The sequence below is a fragment of the Cervus canadensis genome, chromosome 12 (assembly GCF_019320065.1).
Source record: "Cervus canadensis isolate Bull #8, Minnesota chromosome 12, ASM1932006v1, whole genome shotgun sequence".
NCBI lineage: Eukaryota > Metazoa > Chordata > Mammalia > Artiodactyla > Cervidae > Cervus > Cervus canadensis.
The window spans coordinates 25,283,154-25,303,600 of NC_057397.1; the positions used below are offsets into that span (position 1 = coordinate 25,283,154).

Here is a 20,447-nt window from a genome sequence, read left to right on the forward strand (position 1 = left end):
AAATAGAAACAGATACACTCAGATGTCCATCATGATGTAACAGCATCTTTGTAGTGTCTTCAAATTGTTCAAATAATTTCAAACAGACAGAAGTATCTGAGAACTTTGAAGAAGGCTGCTCAGCTGGATGTTGACATTAGGCGCGGGGTAGGTCATATGGCGGTTTAAACTAAAGCTGTTTAGTTCAGAGGGTACTGATGTTTTATCACCATATTTAAAAATCTGTTCCTCTTTTACTCCCTCAAACTGAGCTCAGGGATATAATGGATCCCATTATAGGTAAAAGGTCTGTGACTCAGCCATCGAGCTGCTCAAACTCTTGGCTGTTTTAATTGCCACCATTAAAGCTTTAGTACTTTTATCTCATAAAAATAGATATCATCGATGTAAAATGTGTGCCTGTCGAAAATACATTGGTACCTCTGCCCTGGTGGTTAGCTAATCATCCTTCCGAGTTTCAGGCGAGTTAGGTTTTAGGCAGATGGGAACCTGACATAGATCACAGATTTGTTGAGATGGAGTCACTTAATTAAGAAAAGAATTCATGTAGTAATAAAGGGTAACACCTAGTTAGAAATATCCTCAGAAAAGTAGCTTGTTTTTGCTTTGGTTTGTGTTTTAGATGCATTTAACTGATGGAAGGACGGTGGATTTTTACCCAGCTCATTCTTGAACCCTAGAGAATAATGATGCTTTTCTGATTCTGATGCTAAAACTTCGACAATTCAAGGGAAATGTACCAGTCGCTCTTCCGATCCTGTTAGACACACCTGTGTACACTTAAGTGCAGTAATTGGCGGTTTTTCTCTGCCTGTCTTCTGCAAAGGGGCAGATAGCAAGGTGGAAAGGGAGCTCCAAGAACACAGTGGGAGCCAAATGTTAAAATGTGAGAAGCGACTTTGTTCTGCTGCTTTCCCTCCAATGTGGCCCCCAGTCACAGTCATTCATTATTCATACAGCCATGCACAAACAAGGTGAAATGTCTCTGGAAGAGATCTGAAATGAGCACATCACGAGAAGGCGTCACCTCCTGCCCACTCTGTACACAGGGACCCCTCTGTAGTACAAACGGGAGCAAATGATTGGTGGGCAGTTCGCTGAGCTCTTTTCCCTCCTGCAGTTGTAATTGTGGAATCGTGTTCAGTTGAGAGAAAAAAAAAATCTTGACTGTAGAAGGGTCTCCATTTTGAACCAGCTCTAAAACTAAAACCTACCCACACAAAGCATTTGTGAGCTGATATACATAACCAGCCTTCTCTTCTTGCCCAGCTGTGTAGATTCAATTATAATAATTTTCTCAGTTGCATAACATTGCTGTTTGTTTATTACTGCGTTATTAGTCAGTGAATGAACCTCCCTCTTTTTGACCCCTCAGCAGTGTTTATAAAATACTTAATTGCTTTGGTATCTTCTGTTTCATGTGTAATTCCAGCTGGAAAGAGTCATGGGGACACAGTCCCCTTTAAGTGTTAAACCGACTGTTTCTAAGGTGCAGTAAACTTTCTGTTAAAATACACATCAGGAACCTTTCATATTGCTTGTAATGCAGTTTCTTTTCTTTTTCTCCCTTCTTTTTTAAAATTTGAGCAAAGCGATTAAAAAAAAAAAAATCTCCCTGTGGTGGTTTCAGTGCTGCTGAACTATCTCAGAGTGTCAGACTCCAGCCTGCCTGTAGCAGCCACACTCTTCATTTCATCTGGGTTCTTCCTGTCGGAGTGGATCCCACCTCTGTCCAGCTGGTACCTCCCACACGGCTGTCTGTTACGCCTTCCTCCTCTCTGAGGACCTGTCAGCAGGAATGGGCTTCCCTGGTGGCTCAGAGGGTAGAGTGCCTGCCTGCAGTGCAGGAGGCCCAGGTTCGATCCCTGGGTCGGGAAGATCACTGGAGAAGGGAATGGCTGCCCACTCCACCCAGGAGCCTGGTGGCATATAATCTGCGGGGTCACAGAGAGTCAGATACGACTGAGCGACTTTCACAGGAATGGGTGAGCTGCAGTGATTAGATGTAGCTATTAGGTGTAGTAGCTAATAGCTACACCTTAGCTATTAGGTGTAGTAGCTAAGACGTGGGCTCCGCAGAGAGGTGACCTGGCTTGAATCTTCACTCTTGTAACCAGCTTTTTGTGACTTTGGGCAAATGTATCACCTCTTTGTGTGCCTCAGTCTTCCCATTTATCAAAAGGAGATAATTTCCCCAGGTGATCGTGAGGCCGGAGTGGTGCTTGGCACAGGAGGGCTCAGTGTCTCTGTCAGCAGAGCAGCATCACGAAGCGATGAACAAGTCCTGTTGTGTTCTCAGTCCTCCTGTGGACGGGGGGATGTCTCCATGCAAGGTGGATCCAGGATGGGGAGGGGGAAAGACTGAAAAAAAATGAAGATGTGAGTGGCTGGGGATTTTAAGGTATGCGTTGTTGCTGCATAACAAATCGCCGCAGATTTCGTGGCCTCAGACAATGCCGTGTTCTTATGCCCCGTTTCTGTGAGTTCGGATCTGAGCCCAGCTCAGCTGTCTCCTATGCTTGGGGCCTCCTCATCAGGAGTCGGGATTGTGTTTACATCTGGAGTCTTGGCTGGGCAGGGATTGACTTCTGGGTCCACTGGGGTTGTGGGCCGAATTCACTTTGGGTAGCTGTATGACTCGGGGCCTCAGCCCGGGGTTGCCCTTGACCCCCGGAGGCTGCCCTTGGCTCCTGACCATGGTGGGTTCCTCCCAGCTGGCAGCAAGGAGTGTCTGGCCCTCAAGGGGGGACCCACACCGCCTTCACAAGCTCCCTGATTAAGTCAGGCCCACCACAGTCATCTCCCCTTTGAGTAACTCAAAGCCAACTGATTTGGGGTTTCTAATTATACCTGTGAGCCCCTCTCAGCTTGGCCACATCTGCTGGCCAGCGGCCACGGGTCCCCCTCGCGGCCAGCAGGTGGAGATTGTTGGGTCACCTTAGAATTCTGCCTCCTACAAGATGTGAAAGATTTTTTTTTTTTTTTAATAGAACCAAAGTAGTCTATCATTAAGCATTTATTGCCAACTAGATCTTTTGCTAGACTCATAAGCTCTCAGTCCTGGAGAACTTACTGGGTGTAAATTAGCTTTATTACTGGGCTCTTACAAATAGATTTTTTTCCCCCCTTAAAGACTGTTCTATTCCCATTTCTACACAAACCCCTGGGATTGTTCTGTGTTAGGTAAAGACACCCTTTCCTTTCAGTCTATTGAGGTTTGGCTTTTTAAGTTCATAGGAACAGCATTGTAAGTTACCTTTAACACTGACCTTTTTAGGCTAATAGAAGTCTTGAGTGCAAACGTGGAATGAATTGCTCTTCCAGGGCCAAGCTCCATACATTCCCCCTTTCTAACTCAAGGATCAACTAACTTTAGGTACACCAGTAATAGCAAAAAAAAACCCAAAAAACAAAAAAACAACAATAATGGAAGTGTACAGTAAAAAAAAAAAACAAACGATTGAATTGAACTAAACTATTTTTGGTATGTAAATTTGGTCTTTGTCCTTAGTGGCTTGAATAGGATCTATTTATGCAAAACATGTCGACCAGCCCGGAAGCACTGTTGTCTTGTGTTTTGCTGAGCTTGATCCCTAGTAAGCTCGGTGGCTTCAGCTCTGGGCGTCTGCTGCCAAATTGAAGCATCCAGACAGCCTTTTGAGAACAGTAGGGACCTTAGAGATAACTGGAAATAAGGAAGAGGAACGCCCCTGTAACCAGGATTAGTTCTACAGATTCTCATTCTCTGGTGATTGTGGAGTGGAGCCTGTTAAGGGCAGGGTGCCCCGTGCAAGGTGGTGAAGGAAGAAACAGGAGGGAAAGGAGAGACAGTACAGTTGACCTTGTAAAGGACCCCGAGCATATTCGTTCTCTTTCCTGTTTTTACTTCTAGGAAGTAATGTCCAGTACCAGATAACACTTGAGGATTTACTGCTTTTAGGAAGCAAGACCTTCAGAACAAGAGGGTGAAAGTTTGGCCCTGTCTCAGATTCCTCTAATGGGGTCAGAGTTTGGGTTGCTTACTGGAAGTCAGAGGCACTGCGATGCCACAGTTGCAGACCCTGTTTCTTTTCGGTGGGGGGATGGTGCGGCAGCTGTAGGAGGAGAGTGGGTGTCATCCTTACGGGTGGGTGGGTGGGTGGGCGGGCCTGCTGCCTGCAGGGACTGTCCCCTTGTGTGCCGTCCAGGCGGCCCAGGAAGTCACTCAACGGCTTCGAATTGGGTTGTGTTCGTGCTGGTTTCTGTTTCTCCCCTGCCCAGAGGAGTGAGGCTCTTCTCAACCCCCTTGCGTTTCCCTTCTATTACAAGTACTTTGGGGAAGGAGATTCTCAAGGTTAGGGGTGTGGTCTGATGACCGCACAGGCTCTTTGGAGAACTGACATGTTAACACAACATTCAAGTCTTGTCTAAACAACTAAGCTCATTTTCCCAGGCACTTGTGAAGTGATGGAGAAACATCAAAACAAAACAAACAGTTCAAAACTTTAACATCACTTTAACTCTGTGCGCTCAGTGTGCATGTGTGCGCGTGTGCGTGATTTGGCTGGGGCAAACATGTCATCTCACTGTATGCTTTTTAAATGTAAGGCGATTACTTGGTCTGGTGCTTTTTCTAAGCAGTAGAATTGACCTGTTACCCAACTGGCATGGTGGCCACAGAGCCGCACCCTCTGGCCGGCACCTCCCTCAGCTGCAGGGCGGCACCCAGCCCAGCGTGACAGAGTCTGGTCGCATGGACACAGAGAGAGGGCGGCGGCAGTGAGGAACCGTGGCCGGACACCCTGTCCTCCTCCTCCACTGGGAGGGAGTCCACGCCACTCAGAACTTCTCAGACGCTTAGGAAGGGGGCCAGCATGGCTGGAGTCTCTCCGCGGGGCTGCTGAGGTCCAGTTGACCGTGGAAACGCCATGCACACGTCAGAGGCCGGGGCCCCTCCCTGTGATGTCGTCTCACCCTGAGCACTGCAAGGCAGCCAGGATTCACCGTGCGATGGGGAGTTACTTAACACTGAATTTCACGCCACCAGTTGGTTCAGTATTTTCATTGTTTTGGACTCTTCTCATTCAAAATGCACTTACGGTGTAGGTGCTGTCAAAATGCCTTCAGATGATTTTTAAATGAGCTACTTCACAGTAACTAAACTTTTTTTTCAAGTCTAAAATTAATGATTCTGAGGGACACATTAAGATAAGTTATTATATTTTAAAATTAATTTTATTTAACTTATCTTCACTGCATATATATATTATAATGGAAATTGTACAAGTCACTTGATTATATGATTATACTAATGTCCCTGTTTTATTCCTACATATGGCCATAATTGAGTAAGCTGTTTTCAGTGCTTTTATATAAAATTGTATTTAATTATAGAGTCATATACTATCTTTTAAAATATTTGGTAACCACTGTTTTAGGACAAGCCCTCTTTCTCTCTTACATTCCTCCCTCAGAGATGATGGATTTGCTCTGCTTTAGCTGCTTAAATCCAGAGTACATTTTAAAGAACATTTTTATTCAAGATATTCTTGGACAAAGAATGCCATGGTTAAATATCTGCATGGCACTGTGTCCTGTCCCTCTTCAGAGTGTGGTAAGGGTTTGAAGAGTTTTGCAATAAAGAAAAATGCTTAACTTTGTTTAACCCAGAATTCTCAAAACTCCCATGACTTGAGTCTTTTTTTCTCGGAACACTTTTTAAAATCCTAAACTTAGAAAAAAATTTTTTTATACTTTTTGCCTTCTCAAGTCATATGACCAACAAGTATGATGCTGTTCATTTTTGTGTCTGTGTTCATAAAAGTGATCATTTGATATTTTTTCCCTAGAAATGGTCTTTTTAAACGAGCTGAATAAAACTAACTGGTATAGCAAAGGCTTGAGCTTGAGTCCCTGACTCTTGATACCAAATTTGGTCCAGCAGAAAAGATTCTGATCCTTGATTCTTGAGATTGTTCCTGTTCTTGTAATTTTATATCAAAGGATGAAAGCTAAAAATTACATCAGTTGAACATTCAGACTAAAACCTGTTCATCTTGATCTCCTCTCCAACAGTTTTGAAAACTTTGGGAAGTTTTGAAAGCTCCCTGTGAGGCATTTTTGTGCCTTTAGTCCACCACATCCTAGACGTGGTTTGTTGCTCTGGCTGGTCCATTGAGGAAGGAACCCCTGGCCAGCGTTTGCCTCCCTGAACCGTGTTTTTTCCTTGGTGTCTGCTGGGTGATGTGCTCTGCTCTCCCTCAGCAGGCACCAGGCTCCCTGGTTCCCTGTTACATCCTCAAATGTTTGTTGGTTGAATAAGTGAATTGAGCACCAGGTGTTACTGAGATGGTCTTTCTGTCAATGTCATTGACCAGAGAAAGATGTTTAAATCTCAGTGGAATTTACGAAACCTTTGCTAAATGCTCTCTTGAATCCTGGTACATTTAGACTGGAGATTGAGCTGTAGTGTTCATACCAGAATTCGTCTTTAAGAGTCTAGAGGGACTGAGAGCCTGTGGAATACTGGAAAAGTAGAAGTGAAGAAAACCAGTAATGGGAACATGTCTCCAAAGCCATTTAAAAAGTCTCCAATAAACACATTGTACTTTTCAGTTCGTTCTTTTCTCCCCCTTTCCCTTGGCCACTCCATGTGTCTTGCAGGACCCCAGTTTCCCGACCAGGGGTCGAACCTGTGCCTCTGCAGTGGGAGTGCAGAGTCCTACCGACCGGACTGCCGGGCAGGTCCCTGCACTTTTTAGTCTTAAATGGCTTCTTAATATTTGTGTTTTTACAAGCCATTGCAGTCAGAGTGGAGTGTTTTGAGCTTGCACCTGTTGTCACGTGGGGCTCAATTTTCCTGCCACTTCTCCCCCTGGATCTCAGTTTCTCTGAGCGCCCAAGTGCCTGCCTCCCTTCAGCCTACTTTGTGGGGCGGGATGTTTCCCCCAGAAGTGCTGTGTCCTCTCGTCTAGTTGGTAGTATCTTTTCTTTATTATAAAGTAGCATTTTGATTTTAGATGTATTGTGTCACTCGCTGAGTAGAATGTTTGTCCACAGACGTCCGGTATTACAGCACGGTGTTGGTTTGCAGGGATCATCCGTATTGGAAACACTGCACTCTATTTACTAACTCATGGTCACCGACCTTGAGAGCAAGTCGAGGCTTCAAGACTATAATTAAGAAAAAACATGGTTACATAAGATAGCCTTTGAAGTCAGAAAATGCTGGTTCATGTTGGAGGGAAGACACAGTGGAGATGGATGTAAAGTGTCATCTTGGGTGTTTTTTTTTTTTTTGCCTACACTGAGTGGCATGTGGGATCTTAGTTTCCTGACCAGGGATTGAACCCATGCTCCCTGCAGGGAAGTTCAGGATCTTAACCACTGGACTGACAGGGAAGTCCCTTATGCATTTTTTTAATGTTCTGTTGAAGGTTCTTGACCTTTGGGGTCACCTTAGCTTAAAGGGAACAGAGGGGTTGGCCTTGCCTCCCTCACACCATCTCTCCTTTGGTTAAATTTACAAACTGTCTACTCTGCTTTACATGAGGAAACTTGTTTATGTGTTTGCCTAATTTATATGTTTATGAAACTCTATCCTTAACATAGAGTTAAGCATAAAAATGATCATCTTTAGTTTATGGTAATTTTTTTGGATAGCACACACCTTTTATTTTTATTTATTTATTTATTGTTTAAATATCAGTCACTCTCTTTCAGTTCTGAAAGTGCCTGGCACAGTCCTTATAAGTTCCATAATTCTCCAACAGGCACATGGAACTATGATAGAAAATGCGTCAAGCAGGAAGTCCTAAAGGGTGTATTTCAAAATACCTTTGGTGTCTAACATTCTCTGCATTTGCCCTAATAAATGAGAGGTTTTAGGAATGCCCTATATGGTGATATCAGATGTTAATGGCATTGATTACTTGTCAGGCAGTGGGAAATGATGGGAAAATGTCTGCTGTAAAATTAAATAGCATTAGAGAAGACTGTACCATGCGTTTGGGGCGGGGGCGGTGAGGGGGCTGGACCTGGGAGACTTTGTCAGGGTATTACTCTGAGCTCCAGGTTTTTTCCCCTGCATGATTAAGGCAGGCCATCTGTTCTTTGTTAAATGTTTACAAAAACAGCTTTTCTCTAAAAGATTTAAGGAGATGTGGGTCTGGTAAACACTATAATATTTCCGAGCACCTTTCCCACCCGACTTCAAGCAGTGTTCAAACAGAATCCTGCTGCCTATCAAACAGCCTTCATATCTTTTTGTATTTGGTCTTTACGTCCCCCCACCCCCACCCCGCCACCCCTTCTTACAGAAGATTAAATTTTTAAGGGATACTAATTTATGGCTTCATTTGTTACTGAAAGGAGCATCCAAAATGATTTGTATGCTAAAGTACAGATGAATTTTCTGACTTCTGGTAGTATGTGTTATATGCTTTTTCTGACTCATCCATGGAACAGGTATCTCTCATCTGAAGCTGGCATCTGGTTACCCGAGTTAATACCATGCAGATTAGAGAAAGGTACACATACCTGGAATTAATTCACCATTCTAAGCTGTAAGCATTGTTTACTCAGAGACTTTCCTCTTTCCTTCCCCTTCCAGGAAATGCCTTCTCTTCCATTTCCTGACAAATAGCTTGTCCCAAATAAGTTTGATTTCCATGTGTCTTATGAAAAGATCTGGCTTTTTCCATTGTACTTACACGAGGAAATATTTAACAATTAGTTCTACTCCAGCAACTTAGATATAGTAAAACTGTTGAATCAGATGCCATTAATTCTCAGATAATAAAATTTTAAAAAAAACTTCTAATTTTGTATTGGGGTATAGGTGATAATGTTGGGAGTTTTTCAGGTGAATAACAAAGGGTCTCAGCCATATATACCCCTGTATCCATTCTCTCCCAAACTCCTGTCCCATCCAGGCTGCCATATAGCATTGAGCAGAGTTCTCTGCGCTATATAGTAAGTCCTTGTTGGTTAACCATTTTAAATATAACAATGTGTACATGTTCACCCCAAACTCCCTAACTATTCCTTCTCCCCATCAACCATAAGTTTATTCTTTAAGACTGTGAGTCTCTTTTGTGTTTTGTAAATAAGTTCATTTGTATAATTTCTTTTTGGATCCTGCATATAAGGGATGTCATACACTATTCCTCCTCTGTCTGACTGACTTCACTCAGTATGACGATCTCAAGGTTCATCCATGTTGCTGCAAATGTCAGCCGTTGACAGTCTGGTTAGGTCCTCAGTTGGTGTTTGCTGAAAGCGCTTGTTTGTTAGGGCAGGTGGGTGATGTTTCCCAGGAAGTGCTCATTTTGTCACCACTGGGCGTGCCCTGCAGCTGCGTGCATCCCCACTCTTCTGCCCCAGCTCCATTCTCCTCCTGTGCGTCCTTCAGGGTCTTCCCCTCTCTCCTTCAGGGTTTCCCCACTCTCCTTCTGGGTCTTCCCCTCTCTCCTTCAGGGTCTTCCCCTCTCAGCTCTGACTGAGAAACGGCAATATGTATTTGAAGATTTTCTAGTATCATAGGATGTTGGAAGAGACTTTGGAATAAACGCTTCCTTTTGCCAATGAAGAAAAAGTGACATGATTCCCCCCAGATAATACACCTCATGGCAAGTTTCGGGAATGTTCTCTGTCATCTCACAACTCTGGCTCTTTCTCTTACACCAGCACAGCTGCAGAACTGAATGTAGGATCCTCCAGTAACTGTAGTAGCTTGTGTACTGTAGTAGTTGTGTAGACACAACCAGTGTCTTTCCTGGCAGTGGTTTCTTTTCTTTGAATTTTTGGAGGGTCGCTGAACACCGGAAAGAAAGTGAAGCTTGCAGTACCTTTCCTAGGAGGATGATGCCTCAGGGTGAGCTTTGAGGAGCCAGGCAGAAAGAGCACTGGATTTAGTAGGAAACCTAGATTCAGATGATGCCTCAGGCCCCCCACCCTTGTGGCCTCAGGTAGCCACCTGGCCTCCTCAAATTCTACTTCTTCTCTGAAAAACAGGGGTAAATGATCACATTTTGGTTGTATTGGAATCTGAATTGCAGTCTGAGCTCCTCTCACATCCTCTGCAGACCTGGCCTTTCCGGCAGCTCATCTCTTGGGGATTGTGTGGGTGGGCATGGGCCCCAGTTCTGTCACTTGCCTCTGTCGCTCTTGGGCACATGCATCACACGAGTGCGTCTGTGTCCACAGAGAGCTCTCCAGGCTGGCGCAGGGATCTAACGGTGTCCCGGGCTAAAGTGCTTACCTAGCACAGGCCCAACATGTGGTAGGAGTTTTCCGTGCACACTTGTTGTTACTAGTGTTGCTCTTTATATTATAGTTAGTATCCAGTGTCTGGAGAAGCATATGAAAAAGGCAGAAAATGAATGAAGCTTGCAGATGTAACATTTTCAAGGATTGCGTTGAAATGTAAAGGCGCATTAGATGTCATAGTTTACAGTGGAGACAGGTTGTCCTCTACCCCTGTTGTCAGCTTCCTGTCCCAGGTATTGGTATTCTCCACTGTATTTAAGACCATCTCTGGATATGGTCCTAGTGGATGTCAAAAATCTCCTGCAAGTCATGTCAGATTGACTGTTTGGGGGGATCTCTTTCTCTCTCTCCTAGCCACTGCCCCCCCCCCCCACCCCTGCCCCGGTCCCTTCGTCCCTCCCTTCCTTTGTGTGAGATTTGGAAATGTAAAACTTTAATAACTTAATAAAAACTTTATCTGCCTTGCCTATCAGTCCCAGAAATCTAACCACCCTAAAGTCATTTAGCTGGTACATGTGTGCTGAGTTGCTCAGTCCTGTGCAACTCTTGTGACCCTATAGACTGTAGCCTGCCGGGCTCCTCTGCCCATGGGTTTCTCCAAGCAAGAATACTGGAGTGGGTTGCCATTTCCTTCTCCAGGGGATCTTCCCAAACCAGGAATTGAACCCGGGTCTCCTGCGTTGTGGGCAGATTCTTTACCAACTGAACTATGAGGGAAGCCCTATCCACATATAAGCTGGCATATATGCTTTTAAATTGACATTTGAATGTCATTTAAATTAAAAATGACTTGTACTGTATAAGATTTGTGTGTTTATACTCGGACTTCAGACTTTCACAGTATCTGATTCTTACAGTGTTCAGTTTACCTGTTGTTTTTAAAAGTGACTTGATTATCCATCTTTAATTAGAGTTCCCGTTCCTGCAGGGGGAAAATTCCACTTGAATTCCTTCTTTGTGGCTTAGCTTTTGCTGCTGTCTCATCCTTCATCAGTTCCTACACAGGTGCTAAGAACATGGAAAGTGTCTTTAAATTGAGAAATTTTCTTTCTCCTGAACAGAATTTTTTTTCTTTTACTGTATTACTAAGTTGCTCTCTTTAACTCTATTCTTATTTAAAAGCCTTCTTGTTGAAGAAATCTGTTTTTTTGGGATGAGACAGAATGATAAGTTTCACAACTGTAGAGTGGGTTATGTTTGCTACCTTGAGTGTAGAGTAAGTTTGAGAACTATCAGGACTAACTTTCAGTTCCTTTATAAACTACAAAGAATGATAAACTAATTTCAATTCCTATTTGTGTCTCTTAGCATTCTCCATCGGAGCCCTTTCTAGAGAAACCAGTGCCGGATATGACTCAGGTTAGTGGACCGAACGCTCAGCTAGTGAAGAGTGATGATTACCTGCCGTCGATGGAACAGCAGCCACAGCAAAAGAAGAAGAAAAAGAAGAACAACCACATTGCTGCAGAGGATCCCAGTAAAAACTTTGGTAAAGAGGACTTCCCTGGTGGGGTTGATAACCAAGAACTAAACAGGAACTCACTAGACGGGTCCCAAGAAGAGAAAAAGAAAAAGAAAAGGCCGAAGGCAAAAAAAGATCCCAAGGAACCGAAAGAACCCAAGGAGAAAAAAGAGCCCAAGGAACCCAAGACCCCGAAAGCCCCTAAGATTCCCAAAGAGCCAAAGGAAAAGAAAGTAAAAACTGCCACGCCAAAACCCAAATCCAGCAAAAAGTCAAGGTAGGCTGCGGGCAGAAACACCCGCCACCCAACAGTAGAGACGCAAGCACCAAACAGTTACAACCTATGGAATGGGGGGGAGGGGGGCAGCTCAAGGGCGGGGGTCACTCTGATTTTTGTCCTCACTGTTAAGCTTCTTTCTGTCACACCCAAACTAACAAGTGAAGGTGTTAACACATTCTAAAATTTAGGACTTCCATTATTATGAATTGTCAATTCGGGTGGTAGATTTTTAGAAATGTTACTGGGTAAAGAATAGTTTCTTATTTAAAAATCACTGTCTTATATTTTTGGGAAAACCTGGCATTTAACAAATAGAACCAGGTTACCAGCATAATTGTTTGTAAGCTTAGACCACCAACCTCATTTTCAGTGACAATGCCCAACCCGGCAAGAAGGATTATAGAAGCCAGGCGAGTCACTATATTTCACCAGGCTTTTCAGTTCTGCTTCCCAGAAGCTGAAACAGGAGAATTAATTCTCCCCATTTGGCAGGCAGAGTGATCCTTCCAGGGGCAGGGTGGAGATCCTAGCGGGCGACGTGGGACAAATCAAAGAGCAGTTACCCATTAGATATGCCTTGGATAAGACCGTGTAGTTTAGGTTCTAGGGAAAAAGCCTCCTACACACCCTCCTTCCCCTCCGTACTTCCCCACCGACTCTCTGACCCCCCAGGAGGCATATTTATTCAGTAAGAAAAACTGAGAGGAAAAGACATTGAAGACTAATTTTTTTCATTTGTACCGAACATTTCTTACAACTGTTCTGAACCAGTTCCAAACATCTGAATCTATTTTTCAGAATATGGCTCATGTTATAAAATATAGTTTCCAGATGGAAGTATGGTCAGACTTGGTTACCCCAAACCTGTTTGTAAAACTCGTGTAGAAAACACGCACCCCCACAAACCCCTACATGCGAATGTGCACGTGTGTGGTGCGCATGCGTAGTCAGCCCTGAGATTGATGCGCTGGATCCCCGTTTTGTGAGCTTGCGGCCCAGGCAGCCTTGGGCTTGTGGGCGATCCTGTGTATCAAGAGCAGGTACACAAAGAGGGCGTGGTTTCTGTGGCTAGAGAGATGCTGCAAAGCGGAAGGACAAACTGGGATTTTCAACTTCCCGCTGAAAATATCTAGACAACCCAGTGCATTATTCCGTAGTGTTTTGAAAATTTGAATCACAGTAATTAAAAAAAAAAAACAAACAAAACTTTTGTTGTCAATACTTTATATGGTGCCCAAATAACTGAGTTACAGTTGGCCCTCCACAAGGGACTTGAGTATTTTCGGGTTCTGCTGTCTGCCGGATCCTGGGACCACTTCCTTGTAGATATGAAGAACTATATATTCAGTAATCGGGTCTAATAGGTAACAATGTTTGCATTTACTTAGGAGCATTCTTTGATGCCTCGGTATGTGATCTCTTAATTGAAAGCCTTTATTTTTTTTCTCCTTAGGAACACTCTTCTAAACTCACAATCCATTATAAGTTTCGTTTTTATTTACTTAAGAAATATTTTATTGGGGGCATACTATTTGCAGGTACTGTGTTAAGACAGGGATGTGAGCCAAGAGTATGCTGTTAGAATTTCGGTCTGATTTACAAAGAGGGTTTTAAAAATACACAGTTGCTTAAATCTGAGTGTTGTGCTTTTGGTAGGAAGAGGCATGTGCTTTATTTCTGCAAAATCTAAAAAGAATTTTTTTTTTAAACTTAAAATGTGAAAACATGTTTCAAGAAGTTTTCTGGAATTCAGAAAATATGTCACCAAAACTAGCCTCAAAATATATCTGTCTTCAATTTTTATCTTAGTGTTTTGAATTTATTACCTAATGGTAAAAACTGATTTAAAAAACCCCACCGTATCTTGGATCCTGGTCATCAATTCCCAGCTGTATTCTCTGAAGCTCTCCTCTACCTCAGACTGACCCTGTCTTTAGAAATGGACTTTAGCACATCCTTAGGCCGTGTAGGATACATTGTTTAGTTGCTAAGTCCTGTGCTACTCTCTTGCGACCAGTGGACTGTAGCCTGCCAGGCTTCTCTGTCCATGGGATGTTTCAGGCAAGATTATTGGAGTGGGTTGCTGTTTCCCTTCTCCAAAGTTGGGGAAGATACTAAATTATCCTGTTTTAACAGTGAAACTTGTTGAAATATCCCTAGTTGCCATAAACAACCATTAGGAGCTTGGAGCATCAAATTCAGTCTTTCCCAGCCCCTCCCCCACCTCCTCGGTGCAGGTACAGACTCTGCCTTTATCCTCAGAAGACCCTTCAGTGATGCTCGTCTGTGGCCTCAGCCACCCAGCCTGATGTGTGTGTCCGCGCATGGGGAGCGGTCAGCATGCTTGAGACTGAGTGGCAGCCCTGCCCTAGAGCCACACGCTTTCGGCAGGACGAAGGTGTGTGATTATCTTCTCCCAAGAAGAAAGCCTAGTCCTTTTTTTTTTCTTCTTGTGACTAGTAGTCTCTGTCAGTGGCTGCCATAGGTGACAGTTGTTCTCCCCCAAGTGGTGTGGCGGTAACCGATGGGAGCCCTTCTGTGTGTCTGGAGAATGCCAGTGGGGAGGGGGCATGTCCTGGAGACATGGGCGGCCACCAGGAGGGCCACCAAGATCATCCTTGGCGCCTTTGCTGGCCCCAGTGACTTGACCTCCTAACCGGCCATTTGCCGACTTAGGATGAAGTGTGGTTGAGGATGTGCCTGAGAAAGGTTTTCCTGTTGTTGATGGTCTGATGAGTGTGGCTGTCCGAGAATATGGTAACTGAACAGGGATTGTCACTGACTTAATTAACAAGCCAGCCCATTGTTTTGCTGAGCTGCAGTGTTTCTGCTGGTCAGGTGAACAGAGACACTCGAGTTGTGGTCTCATTTAAGGCTAGGAGGGAAAAAGCGTCCCCCAAGCAAGGATAAGCAGATTGCACACAACTGCATGTAAATTCTGAATAGCATAGCAGAATAATTATGTAAATTGAATATGCAGTGATGAAGGTAATGGGAGGTTTGGGTTCTGTCAGTGCTAGGGTTGAATTGCTGGAGCAGGTTGCTGTAAGCCCTGGAATACAGCACTGGCAATTTTATTTTGCAGAACGTTATGTGATACCGGTTATTTCCATCCTTGAATAAGTTAACTTGATGAATTTGTTTATACAGAAAATAATTCTCCTACAGAGGGCTAGAGCAGAAGGGATAAACAGAAATGGAAGGAAACAGTTACTGTAGAACTGCTCACCTCTCCCGTTTGGCCCTCTCTACTGGGTCACTCACAAGATTTCTGGTAACAAACTCATGCTCTGAGTGTCTGGGGACAGCAGTGACCCGTTACTGGTCTGCGTTGTGGCCGGGCAGCCGAGAGCTGGCTTCGCGTCATTGACACACTTGTGCTAACATAGCACGTGAGAAAGGATGGTTGTCTTCAGTGGGACCAGTTTTCCTGTGTGCTTCCACGACTTCTTTCTCTCGACCTGTCATCCCACTTCATTCCTTTGAGTCTCTGAGGCTTAGCTTACATTTGTGACCATTCCTGGCAAACTGGCCCTTTTGGCAACAATGTATGATTGAATCTGTCTTGCCTATGCAGGAGAACCTAAAAGAACTGTCCAGAAGCTGTTACATACAATGGTGGTGGTTGTGGTTTGGTTGTCATGTCTGACTCTTTGCGACCTCATGGAATTTAGCCTGTCAGGCTCCTCTATTCATGAGATTTCCCAGGCAAGAATACTGGAACGGATTGTCACTTCCTTCTCCAGGGGATCGTCCCGACCCAGGGATCGAAACTGCATCTCCTGCATTGCAGGCATATTCTTTTACTGCTGAGTCACCAGGGAAACCCTGCATAATAGAACAGTAGTGAAACAGAAAAAGGTGTCAGCATTTCAGAAAGAGTCACTTAATATCTTACTGATGGGGAAAAAAAAAAAGACGGGCCATATTCCTCTTTTCTAATTAGAGCTATATCTTTTTTTCCCCCTTTCCATTTTACCTTAAATATATATTTTTCCACATGTTTTTCCTGTGAGCTCTCCAGGTGTCTTCATAGCCTTCAAATATTGTCAGTTAATATTGAAAATAAGGGCTAAGACATTTGTGGTTGGAAAGAATACTTTTTTGCATACGGAAGGGTTCACGGAGCTGAAATTCGAGGATTCGTGGCCTTCCCTTCAATGCGTTTTCTGTTGTGTGTGCTCAGGCCTTGTGCAGTGAGAGAATTTGGAGGAAGTGCTTCCTTTGAACGACTTTTGAAGGATTTGGTGGAGCATTTAGCTATATAAAGATTCTTTGAATGTACATAAAGAAGGGAACTTGGCCAATGGGTGTGACTTGACTGTTGAAGCTTCAGTTCAAAGAAGCCATGGAGATTTGCTTCTCGTGCAATTTCTAGGAATTCATCTGATTACTTGCTCCCCTCTCCACTCCCCTCTCCCCCCCCCCGCCCCAGTATTAAAGTTAGTAGGAAGCTAAAAATGCTACTTCTCAATTAAGAGTGAAGATATTTTATTTTAAAATGGAAAGCAACCATACTGTTCTTGTTTTAGAAAAATATATTAAGTACCAAAAACACGTAAAGTGTATTTTTTTGCATACCACACTTTCATTAATATTTATGTTGTGACTTTCTTCTAACAACTGTAGCTTTTCAGATACTATCTTCTCAATTATGATCCTAGAGAGTAGCAGCATTTACCTGAGAAATACTTTTGTTCATTCAGTCAGCAAGCCCAATGGTGGTATATTTCAACCAACTAATACATATTTTATAGTGTGCTCTTAAACATGTAAAATTACTTGCACACAAAAATAAACCATTAAACTCATTTTACTAATAAGTACAGAATTCCTTGATAGGTGTCTCCCCATCAGATAAACTGAATTAAGCCAGCAGCTCTTCTATTTATTTGTTCTTCTACTCACACGCTGTGACTTGGTTTTGACCTAAGACACTGAATAGTTGTACAGATGGAATTAGATGTTTTAGATACCGTGCCTCAAGTGGTTATAGATTTCTCTAGCATGTGGTCACAAAAGGACTGTTGAACCCTTCCGGTGTTGGTGAGGAATAAGAACTTCTCATGAACATCATGTGCTCTGCCTGCCCACGGGCCTGCACTGTCTGCTCCTGGTCAGTACGTCCAAGCTCTGGGCCAGGGGTGTAGCCAGGTACCCCCTTACCTGCTGATCTCAAAGACTGTCTTCTCTTTGTGTGTGCTGTCGCTCAGTCATGTCTGACTCTTTGCAACGCCAATGGACTGTAGCTCTCCATGCTCCTCTGTCCTTGGGGATTCTTTAGGCAGAAATTCTGGAGTGTGTTGCCTTTTCCTCCTCCAGAGGCTCTTTCCAACCCAGGGATCGAACTTGGTATCTCTTAAGTCTCCTGCATTGGCAGGCGGGTTCTTTACCACTAGCGCCAAAATTATTGTTAAAAGATTTCAGTGGTTATGAAAATGTTTTTGAAAAGTACGAAGTTTTGTACAGATGCAGAACCTGTCATGTGATGTGTAAAGCTCTCCCTGCTAGTTGCTTTCTGCCCAAAGGCCCCTGTGGGATGTTGAATGCAAAGCCACTGTGAGAGCATCAGGCATGTGAGAGGCCAGTCCTTGCATCAGCTATCCTCCCCATAGATGCCCGTGTGACTGAGCTCTCAATGTCGAATAGGGAGCTGGAGGGTACAGGATTAAGAAAAAAGACACTGCTTTCTCTGTCTCTTGCTCTCTGTCTTTTAATTTTAGAAAAACAACACCCTTGAACTTCCATAAGATGACTAATTTTATGTGTACCCTGATTCCTGTGGGAACAGTTGTAATGTCGTGGGAGTTGTGCCTCTCCTGTCTGGGTGGGTGGTGAGATTTATTTTTTTTCCTCACGGGCCGTAAATTTGCTGAGCCTAATTCTCCACCTCTGGACCTCACCCAGTTACACCGAGAGTGGGCTGCCCGTCTCCCAGGTTGACTCTAGCCACCCTGGCGCATCAGAGAAGATGCTCTTGAATCTAGGGGAGTTGGGCTCTGGCTGCTGCCGCCACCCACACTGTCCCCGTCCTGGTCGTGGGAATGCTGCTCATGAAACAGACGAGCATCTTAGGACTTGGCACAAGCTGCCAAATATCGGCCCTGCTGTTTGGCTCTTGGAAGAATATCCCATGGTAGAAGGGCAGTGAAAGGCCTGCTTTCTGCCCTGGTTGTGTGATGGGTGGTGTGCCCAATCCTTTCTGCTGTGTCTCAGTGCCGGGCAGAGCCGCGGGCTGATGCTCATGTTTGCTGAGCCTCTGGGATCCGACGACACATTAGCTCACTAGACTTTGCTTCTGTCTTACTTCTGATGGTGGTTTAGTCCCTCAGTCGTGTCTGACTCTTTGCAACCCCATGGGTTATAGCCCGCCAGGCTCCTCTGTCAGTGGGATTCTCCAGGCAAGAATACTGGAGTGGTTGCCATTTCCTTCTGTAGGGGATCTTCCTGACCCAGGGATCGAACCTGGGTCTTCTGCCTTGCAGGCGATCTCTTTACTAACCGAGCCACCAGGGAAGCCCTTATTAATTCAGTCCATAAAACTCAATAGCCTTTAGTCTTTTGGTGATAATTTGTGACTGCATGATGTCTTTTTTTTTTTCTCCGCACCTAGAATCTATTCAACATTAAAAACGGGTTTAGCTCTTTCAGGAGGACTTTCTGCTGTACTTTCTGTTTCATTTCTTTCTTTCTTTTTTTTTTTTCAACATTCTTCTTTATAAAATGGTCCGCTGGAGCTCTCCTCAGGACAGAGTGCAGTGTTAGTTACTCAGTTGTGTCCAACTCTTTGTGACCCCATGGACTATAGCCCACCAGGCTCCTCAGTCCATGCGATTCTCCAGGTAAGAATACCGGAGTGGGTAGTCATTGCCTTCTCCAGGGGATCTTTCTGACCCAGAATGGATCTCCTGCATTGCAGGCAGATTCTTAACCATCTCAGCCACCAGGGAAGCCCCTCCTTAGGACAGAGTTCTGATGTTATTGGAACCTGCCCAGGGATGAGTCCAAGTAACAGAAGACATTCACCAGGAGAGGTTTTCCCCAGGACCTGGGCTCTGGAGCCAGGCGGGTCTTGGGATGGCTGCTTACTAGGCTGAGCGTGTATTTGCTTTGACTGTTTCCTCACCCTTGGACAGTTTCGTAGTAAGATGTGAGGGTGAGTGGTATTGAGTCTGAAATAGACGTTTTAAATGAAAGTAGGTTAGGTTTCTGTATCTTTCCCATCCTTCTTTGCTATTCCCTTTCTAGAAATTTAGCACAGTTAAGGTACTTCAGGGGTAGTTGATGCTCTAAGATCTACTTGAAGTAATAAGTTAATAAATAAGTAATCAATAGCTTAAAAAGTTTATAGATTGTCATTGAAGTTTGTTGTTCAAAAGTATAACAAAATTCCTTTCTCTAATCCCCTCTCTTGTTCACTTCTCAGCTCTCCTAACTTTCTCTTTCTCAAACAGGAGCATTGGATGGAGAATTTGTGGGTGGCGTTGAGGAGCAGTCGGGGGTGGTTCAGCTGAGGGCTGCTTGCTAGGAGGTTGTTGGCAAAGGGGGCCTTGCTCCGGTCCTCCCATCCCACCCTGGTGCTTTCCTTGTGGGGAGTCTCAAGCATTTGGACTGGCTGCTGACCACCACTGGGCCCTTGGTCCAGAGAACCCTGATGGCCTTCTTGTGAAAGTGGTGATGTAAGGTTTTCTTGTCTGTCATGCAGAATTTGTCTTCACGCCTACCTTATTAGTTTATTCTGTCATTTGCAATTTTATCACATCCCAGTTTAGCTATTAAGTAAAAAATTTTTAAACGTCTTAGGACTCGAACATTTTTATTTTATTGAGTTGGCCTTACTTCATGATATGTTACATTTTATGTTGCCCTCATTGATCCTTTTGAACTTTCAGTCCTTTATCTTGCTCTTTTTTTAGTTTGCCTCTTTATCTTTTAATTTTCTTTTTTATTGTTTAAAAACTCAGAGGAAAACCTTAAGCTGAGGGGCCAGATGCTTTCCTCCTGCCATCCTTGAGCCTGCAACCTTAGCAGCTCATGGATTGTATCATATGTGATCTTTCTGAATCATAACAAGTCACACCCTTCCTGTGCCATGAACATTGCTCACTTCTCATCTATGACATTCAGTTTCTTACGGAAAAGCCTTTTGAATGTGTAAAATATAAGGATATGTTTCAATACTCTTTGTTCTCCTAAAAGACAGTAGTGTGACACTTGGGCTTGATTTCCTGAAAACAGGCCTGTTTAATGTTCACAAACCTCACAGTTGATTTTTACCAACGCGAGGAGGCCCTTCGCCAGTTGTGTCCTGTGTGAGGGTCTGTGTGGTGAATCCCCGCTGCTGTTCAGCTGCTTCACTAGCTGACTCTCTTCCTCTGATCCCATTTGGTTCCACAACATGGTTCCTTTTCAAACTTCCTTTCCTTGGAGGACTTAGATCCTTAGGCTAATGTTAAT

At 44.0% G+C, this 20,447-nt stretch overlaps 1 protein-coding gene and 1 non-coding gene across 5 annotated transcripts in view; both read left to right on the top strand.

The window, feature by feature from the left end:
• Positions 1-20,447, top strand: part of CHD7 (chromodomain helicase DNA binding protein 7) — a 184,497-nt gene that overhangs the window by 87,546 nt on the left and 76,504 nt on the right. For all 4 annotated transcript variants that reach the window (XM_043483121.1, XM_043483123.1, XM_043483124.1 and 1 more), the window contains exon 3: positions 11,557-11,987. In XM_043483121.1, the coding sequence (XP_043339056.1) occupies positions 11,557-11,987 (431 nt within the window). The remainder of the gene's footprint in view (positions 1-11,556; positions 11,988-20,447) is intronic.
• Positions 1,806-1,877, top strand: TRNAC-GCA. The gene has a single exon. It is a non-coding gene; the product is annotated as a tRNA-Cys (tRNA).